Source organism: Musca vetustissima, unplaced genomic scaffold (genome assembly GCF_032173495.1).
Source record: "Musca vetustissima isolate MV318-11 ecotype Yass unplaced genomic scaffold, APGP_CSIRO_Mvet_v1 utg628624, whole genome shotgun sequence".
Classification (NCBI taxonomy): domain Eukaryota; kingdom Metazoa; phylum Arthropoda; class Insecta; order Diptera; family Muscidae; genus Musca; species Musca vetustissima.
This window is the reverse complement of record NW_026886853.1, coordinates 1-8,395: the sequence shown is the minus strand read 5'-3', so window position 1 is coordinate 8,395 and position 8,395 is coordinate 1. Positions and strand designations below refer to the sequence as shown.

Here is an 8,395-nt window from a genome sequence, read left to right as displayed (position 1 = left end):
TATGCAAACATATGCAAAATATATGCAAAATATGCAAAAATATGCATAATATGCAAACATATGCAAAATATGCAAAATATATGCACAATATGCAAAATATGCAAACATATGCAAAATATGCAAACATATGCAAAATATGCAAAAATATATGCACAATATGCAAACATATGCAAAATATGCAAAAATATGCAAACATATGCAAAATATATGCAAAATATGCAAAATATATGCAAAATATGCAAACATATGCAAAATATGCAAAAATATGCAAAATATATGCACAATATGCAAAATATATGCAAAATATATGCAAAATATGCAAACATATGCAAAATATATGCAAAATATGCAAAATATATGCAAAATATGCAAACATATGCAAAATATGCAAAAATATGCAAAATATATGCAAAATATGCAAACATATGCAAAATATATGCAAAATATGCAAACATATGCAAAATATGCAAAAATATGCAAAATATGCAAAATATATGCAAAATATGCAAACATATGCAAAATATGCAAAAATATTCAAACATATGCAAAATATGCAAAAATATGCAAAATATATGCAAAATATGCAAACATATGCAAAATATGCAAACATATGCAAAATATGCAAAAATATATGCACAATATGCAAAAAAATATGCACGGTGTGCTAGGTCGATATGCGAGAAATATGCAAAAAATATGAAAAATATTGGCAAAAATATGCAAAATATGAGCAACATATTTCACATATGCAATTATTTTAATCAAAAAAAAAAAAAAAAAAAAAAAAAGATTTTTCATGGTAGTTTTCGAATTTGTGTGCTTTCTTTGTTTTTTACCTATAGAAATCTAATTTTGTATGTATGCGTTTCATGGTTCAACTGTTAGATTTTTGGGGCATTATGAAAAATTTGCTAAATATATGTATAAAACATGCAAACATATTTAACCGTTATATGGCGATATACTAAAACGTGGACCGATATATCCCATTTCCAATACCAAACATCCTAGGAGTAATAATAATATATGTGCAAAATTTCAAAGTTCTATCTTTAATAGTGCGACCTAGCATACCGTGCATATTTTTTGCATAATTTGCATATTTTTGCATATGTTTGCATATTTTTGCATATGTTTGCATATTTTTGTATATTTTGCATATATTTTTGCATATTTTGCATATGTTTGCATATTTTTGCATATTTTGCATATGTTTTGCATATTATGCATATTTTTGCATATTTTTCATATTTTTGCATATTTTGCATATTTTTGCATATTTTTGCATATTTTGCATATGTTTGCATATATTTTGCATATTTTGCATATTTTCTCATATTTTGCATATCGACAATGCATATTTTGTATATTTTTTGCATATATTTAACGCATATCGACCTAGCATACCGTGCATATTTTTTGCATATTTTGCATATTTTGCATATTTTTTGCATATTTTGCATATTTTTTGCATATTTTGCATATTTTTTGCATATTTTGCATATTTTTTGCATATTTTGCATATTTTTTGCATATATTTTGCATATTTTTTGCATATATTTTGCATATTTTTTGCATATTTTTTGCATATTTTTGACATGACCCCAAATATCGATCAATTAAAGCATGAAACGCCTAAATACAAAATTTGAGTCCAATCGGATAAAGCATAAAAAATATGCAAAAATCCGAGGTCTAGTTATTACAAACTTAATACGGTCACATATGGGACACGTTCAGCACCGTATCTGGCTACAAAATGCTTACAAAAGATTGCAAACGAGAACATGGAGCGTTATCCATTAGGCTCACAAATGCTGAAAGATAATTTTTATATGGATGACGGTCTCGGCGGTGCAGATAGCCTAAGTACAGCTATTGAAATCCAAAAGGAGTTAGTAACAATCTTGAAACAACACGGCTTCATTCTAAGGAAATGGTCATCCAATACACCAAGATTGCTGAAGGACATACCACATAGCGATCGAGAAGTGAACCTGGATCTCAACGAATCTCAAACAATAAAGACGTTGGGATTATATTGGATGCCGCAAGCAGATCAATTTTGTGTAAAAACAAACATTGATCATAATCAAAACGAGTAGTTACGTCTGAACTAGCAAAATTGTTTGATCCGCTTGGCCTACTTGCACTGATTGTGGTGAAGGCAAAAATATTTATTCAGCAGCTGTGCAACATACATTAGATTGGGACGAAGCATTACCCGAAAAACTTTGTGCCACTTGGAAAACATTTCGAAGGGAATTGGAAGGTCTCAACAACTTTAAGATACCGCGACATGTATTCTGTGGGGAGATCCCGACGAAAATTCAGTTGCATGTGTTTGCCGATGCATCGGAAAGAGCTTTTGGCGCGGCTATTTATATTCGTTTTATTGGAAAAGATGGACAAGTAGTTGTACGTCTGATCTGTGCTAAATCCAGGGTAGCTCCTTTCAAAAAACAAACTCTACCACGATTAGAGCTATGTGCCGCAGTGGTAGCAGCTCAACTGGCTACCAGGGTGAAAAATGACCTAAGGCTTTAGAATAATCCGATGTTTTTATGGACTGATTCTGAGATAGTACTCGCCTGGATAAAATCAAGGTCCAACGTATATAAGACTTTTGTGGCTAATAGGGTATCCACCATACAAAACTTAACATTGCCAGAACAATGGAACCACGTTAAGTTAAAAGAAAACCCTGCCGACATTTTATCTCGAGGACACTCGCCAGCTCATCTTTCTAAATGCCGATTATGGTTTCATGGTCCAGTTTTTCTTCATGGAAAAGAAGAACTATGGCCGACCAAATTCTCTCCGCAAGAGGATATAACAAATAGCATGGAGTTAAAGACTGCAGCTACGACGTCAATAGTAGCTTCTGACATGCATCTAATACATATGATAGAGCACAAAAATTCATTCAGGAAGTTACAAAGAATTTTGGCATACGTGCTTAGATTCACCAGGAATGTACGTATGCAAAAGGCACACCGGCCTCAACATATAGCAGTGTCTTCCAACGAATTAGACGACTCCCTTCGTCTAATAATTCAAGCCGTACAATCATCCGAATTTGCAGCTGATATCAACGCATTGAAGGCTGAAAAGCAGATTAATAAGCATAGCTCGTTATGCAGTTTATCACCGTTTTTGGATGATGAAGGCATTCTTCGCGTTGGAGGAAGATTGGAACATGCTATGCTACAAATGGATGCGAAACACCAAATGACATTGCCTTATAATGATCCATTGGTGAAATTGCTATTTAAGACAGTTCACGAAGAAAACAAACATTGTGGAGCTCAAGCCCTGTTAAACACAATAAGACAGCGATTCTGGCCAATAAAAGGCAAGATAACAGCAAGGGCTACCGTTCAAAAATGCATAAAATGTAATAGAGCGCGACCACAGCTATATCAACAAATAATGGGAAATTTGCCAGCAACAAGGGTAGTTCCTGCTCGACCATTTATCAACTCTGGAGTCGACTACTGTGGACCATTTTGGATACATTACAAGGTCAGGGGCAAACGACCAACAAAGGCTTATGTCGCTGTATTCTGCTGCTTTGCAACAACGGCTGTTCATTTAGAGCTCGTATCGGACCTATCAACTGAATCATTCATTGGCGCTCTTAAACGATTTATAGCTCGCCGAGATCACTGCCAAAATATATATTGCGATAACGCTACAAACTTTGTTGGAGCCAAAAATAGTTTAGAGGAATTATCTGAAACCTTATATTCGGACAAGACGCAAGAGCTACTTTTATCAGCTGCAAGTTCCAAGGGCATACAGTTCCATTTCATTCCACCAAGAGCTCCGCATTTCGGAGGCTTATGGGAAGCTGCAGTGAAGTCCGCAAAACGTCTCTTGGTCCGTAGTGTTTCAACGGAAACACTTACTCATGAAGAATTAGAGACAATAATAGTAGAAATCGAAGCTATTTTGAATTCGCGTCCGCTCACACCTCTTTCAAACGATCCAGATTGCCTTGAAGCATTGACGCCGGGACATTTTCTAATCGGCGAAGCTCTAACTTCACAGGTAGATAGTAGAGCAGAAACTTCGAAAACATCCAGTATAACACACTGGAAGTTAATTTCGCATATTAAGCACCAATTCTGGAAAAGATGGTCGGAAGCAGCAACGTACTCAGGATTTCATTTCGGGGGGGCCCGGTAGTACAAAATGGAAAAAGAAAGCACAATTTCCCACAAGAAAAAGCCGGTAACAGATGAACATGGAAGAGATGCCATTCCGGCAAAAAGAGTGAGAATTGCAAACAGTCCTATAATACTATCAGTATTATTAACATTGTTCCTAATACCTACGGTCCTGTGCAACAATTTGAAAGTTACACAATTTCACAATGATCCGGGATTATATTTTGAAGGATTAGGAACAGTGAAACTGAATACGGCAGAATGGAAGATGTTAGTATATTATGACTTGAAGCCCTTTGTTTCGGAAATAGAGTCATTGGCATCCAGCTTACAAACGTTGCAGCAAATGTGCCCTGTAATGCATCAGTATGAGATGTGCAACATTTTTGTATACAATCTGAAGCAGACGAAAAATGAATTACTACAAGACAAGGAATTATTCATCAATAAACGTGTAAAAAGATCTCCATTCAACATAATTGGCAATATTGCGCACTCACTTTTTGGCGTTCTTGATGCGGACTATGCAGAAGAAATGTCAAAGACCATCAACCAGCAAAAGGCGAACAGGACCACATAATCAGTCTATTGAAAAATCAGACTTCAATAATTGATTCAACTATTAATGTTATAAAACAGGATGAGATTAACACTCACCAAAAAATACGGGAGATTTTGAAAATGGTTGACAAACAGAATAACGATATAGCTGAAGAATCCGCCCAATTCAACAATTCTCAACTGTTTGGACTTCTATCAACGCATTTGATGTTATCCGCAATAAACCTACAGAGAACACAGGCCGAAATCATTAATGTACTTACCGATACTCATCATGGAAAAATCAGTCCCCTGTTATTGGCTCCTCATCAATTGAAAGAAGAAATTAGTGTCATCAAGGCTAATCTTCCAATTTCACATGCTTTGCCAACAGCAGGTGACAATTTGATTCAACTTTATAAGCTTATGAGTGTCAAGGGGGCTGTTACAAAATATGAAATAATTTTTGAAGTGAAGATACCCTTAGTTAACCAACAGTTTTTTGAGTTGTTCAAAATAGTTGCAGTTCCAACAATACAAAATGACACCTTAATCGCCATTCTACCTGAAACGGAATACATATCTACCGATGCACATAGAGAAGAATACATTCTTTTCAAATCAGAGGATATTTCAAGCTGCTTCAAACCAAACGATGATGAATATATTTGCAGAAATCAGCAGTCAAAGCTCAAGAAAAATGCACTTGTTAACCCTTGCGAGATCAGTATCTTCAATAACCAATCAACTAGCAATTGCCGTCTTCACAAAATTACTGGAACCGCAGTTTGGAGTCAATTACATCATCAAAATAAATGGATCTTTGCTACTACAGCCGATATTGAATCTTCAATGGTATGCGGATCTGAACTCAACCTCATCATCATTAAAAATTCCGGAATAATGGAAATTGGTCCTAACTGCGTAATAAAAAACAAATTTGTTACGATACATGGACATTTTGCAGCTTCCAGTAGTTTACATACATCCTATGTAAGATTGAAAGGCATTCAATATATAAGTCGACAAGAGGAAATTAAAAAGGTTTCAACAAATACCAATACCACCTCTTACAAGATTCATCGAGAAGAATTGGATAATATACAAAAACAGTTGCATGAATCAACTCTAAAACACCTACCACAATTAATACACTCATCAAATCAACATCATCATGCAGTTAGCTACGCATCTTTAGCTTGCTGCATTCTTATTTTACTTGGCCTGCTGAGTTGGAGGATCCACACAAAATTTAAGAAGCCATCTCAATTCATACCTACACCAGCTATAAGATCTCATCAATCAACAATCGATGTTACAATGGAGTCATCCCCACATGCATCCAACCCAGGCGCACTCATTACTTGAACAATGTCAACGCGGCGGAGAATGTTAAAACATACATAAATATATATATTTTTTTTATTGTTCTATAAACATACTTTATATTTAATTACCAAAACAAACAATAAATACAAAAATCAAGCACACCTACATATTTATAAGTTTTAAACTGCTTTTACAGCATTATTATATCACATATTTGGACTATTTTATTGTTACAGTTAATTTTCTTTATTTTAGTTCATTGGCCATTGGTTCATTCACTTTTTGCAATGTTTTAAAGTTTCTTTAACACATTTATTTATTTTGCTTACATAGCATTTAATGTTTACTAGTAGTCGACCTACATTACTATTAATTAGTATCAGCATTTATCAATAGCATTTTGTAATTAATAATGTTAAGAAATTATGTATATAAAGAAAGCCAGAAATAAAGAAAATTCAGTCGTCTTTTGTAGTGACTAAACTAAGAGTTTTAATTACTATTTAGGCGGCTTCCTTCAAGTTCATGTGCTTGCAAGGAAATTAATTTGGATACTAAGTGTCAGTTCAAATTTATGTGTTTGAATTGAATCCCACTAGATCCTACTATCAAAACATTTTTGCGTCGGGGTCACCAAAAATGTTTTGATAGTAGGATCTAGTGGGATGTTTTAGATGTAGATTTTTTTAATGTTTCTTGTATTCCTGTTGATGCTTTTGATGGTTTTTCCTTTCGTGCAATTAATTATGCTGAGATTGTTGATGCTTTCAATAAAATCAAGTCCACGGCAGTTGGATATGATGGATTTCAGCTAAAGTTTCTAAAGCTTGTGTTTCCCCTTGTTGGTCAATTCTTGTTGCACGTTGTCAATTCTATGTTAACAATGTCTGTGTTTCCAGAGATGTCGAAAATTGCAAAAATAGTGCCTATTCAAAAAAAGAATGGCGATTCTAGTGAATATAGGCCTATATCTATAATGTCGATTCTTTCTAAAATGGTTGAGTATGTCATGAAAGATAGTTTATATTGGCGAAAATTCTCTATTACATGAGAGCCAGTATGGATTTAGATGTAATGGCGGCACTGCATCTCTTCTTGTTGGATTGACTGACAATATAAGGAAGACTGTTGGTGCGGGAGGTTGTTGTGTGTTGTTGTCAGTAGACTTAGAGAAAGCCTTTGACAAAATTAATCATGCCAATTTAATCAGAAAATTGCATCGTTTGTTCAATTTTTCGTCCTCAGCTTGTAAGCTTATCTTGTCGTATTTGTTTGGAAGGAATCAGTATGTTTGTTGTAGGAATGTTGTTTCTGGAATGCTCCCTGTGAGTAGTGGTGTACCCCAGGGGTCTGTACTTGGGCCTCTATTGTTTGTTATGTATGTTAATGATTTGCTAAGTTGTATTAGTAGTAGGAGCTGCATGTCATTTGCATTTGCTGATGACTTGCAGATTTGTGTTTTTAGATGTTTTGCAGTCCTCTATACATTTTAATATCAATGTGTTAGTAACGTGGTTATCTGCAAACGGACTCTCAATTAATACACGAAAGAGTAAAGTTATGTGTTCAATCCAGAAGCGTTTTTCTGGAGTAGCATAAACTTAATTTTAAACTTAAAAAATCAACTTTTATGCTGAGGGTTCTTCCCAGTGTAAATGTAAAAAACCACCAAATATCAAGACCGGCAAAATCAAAAAAATGCGCACAGCTCCAACTCCTTTTCGAATGTGTTCTTTATTATTTCTAAAAACTGGACAAATTTAACAAATAACAAAAGTGAGAAGAAGAATACAAAAAATGCATCGACAGACACACATGCAGATCGGTACCTCTACTTGAGTGCATTCTGCAATAATGTATAATTGAGTGAAATATATATGCTGTTTGTATTTCTAACTATCATTAGAAAGAACAGCAAACAACTCATTGCAAATATTCGTTTTCGATTATTTACTTAGCTATGCTTACGGCCAACGAAAGCAGAGAAAGAAATATTAACAAACGCGAAAAAAGATACAGTGGACACCGATCAACATGCAACAATGTAAATAGTAATAATTTTGACGATTTTAATAATTACAATTGATAAATTAAGTATAAATTACATGAATTGATGACAATAAATATGCGTTGACCTAACATACCGGCCCCATTGAAAGGACACTTTCAATTTAAGAGCATGGCTAATTTGTGAATAGGTCGACGAATAATTCCTTTCTTGGTTTTTACTTCGGCAACTCGTATTCGTCCATCTCCTCCACTTATAGTTTCAATAATTCTACCCATTAGCCACTTCTGAGGAGGAACATTGTCTTCGTGTACCAGCACTAAGGTATTCACAGCAACATTTGGGT

The 8,395-nt window shown here is 34.5% G+C and overlaps 1 protein-coding gene across 1 annotated transcript; it reads left to right on the top strand.

The window, feature by feature from the left end:
- Positions 1-2,844: 2,844 nt before the first annotated feature.
- LOC133334340 (uncharacterized) lies at positions 2,845-4,191 on the top strand. The gene has a single exon (XM_061542629.1). The coding sequence runs from the start codon at positions 2,845-2,847 to the stop codon at positions 4,189-4,191; it is 1,347 nt and encodes a 448-aa protein (XP_061398613.1).
- Positions 4,192-8,395: the final 4,204 nt, after the last annotated feature.

What these genes read in the sequence shown, in the direction of transcription:
- LOC133334340 (XM_061542629.1), top strand. Translation starts at nt 2,845, where the DNA reads ATGGAGTTAAAGACTGCAGCTACGACGTCAATAGTAGCTTCTGACATG.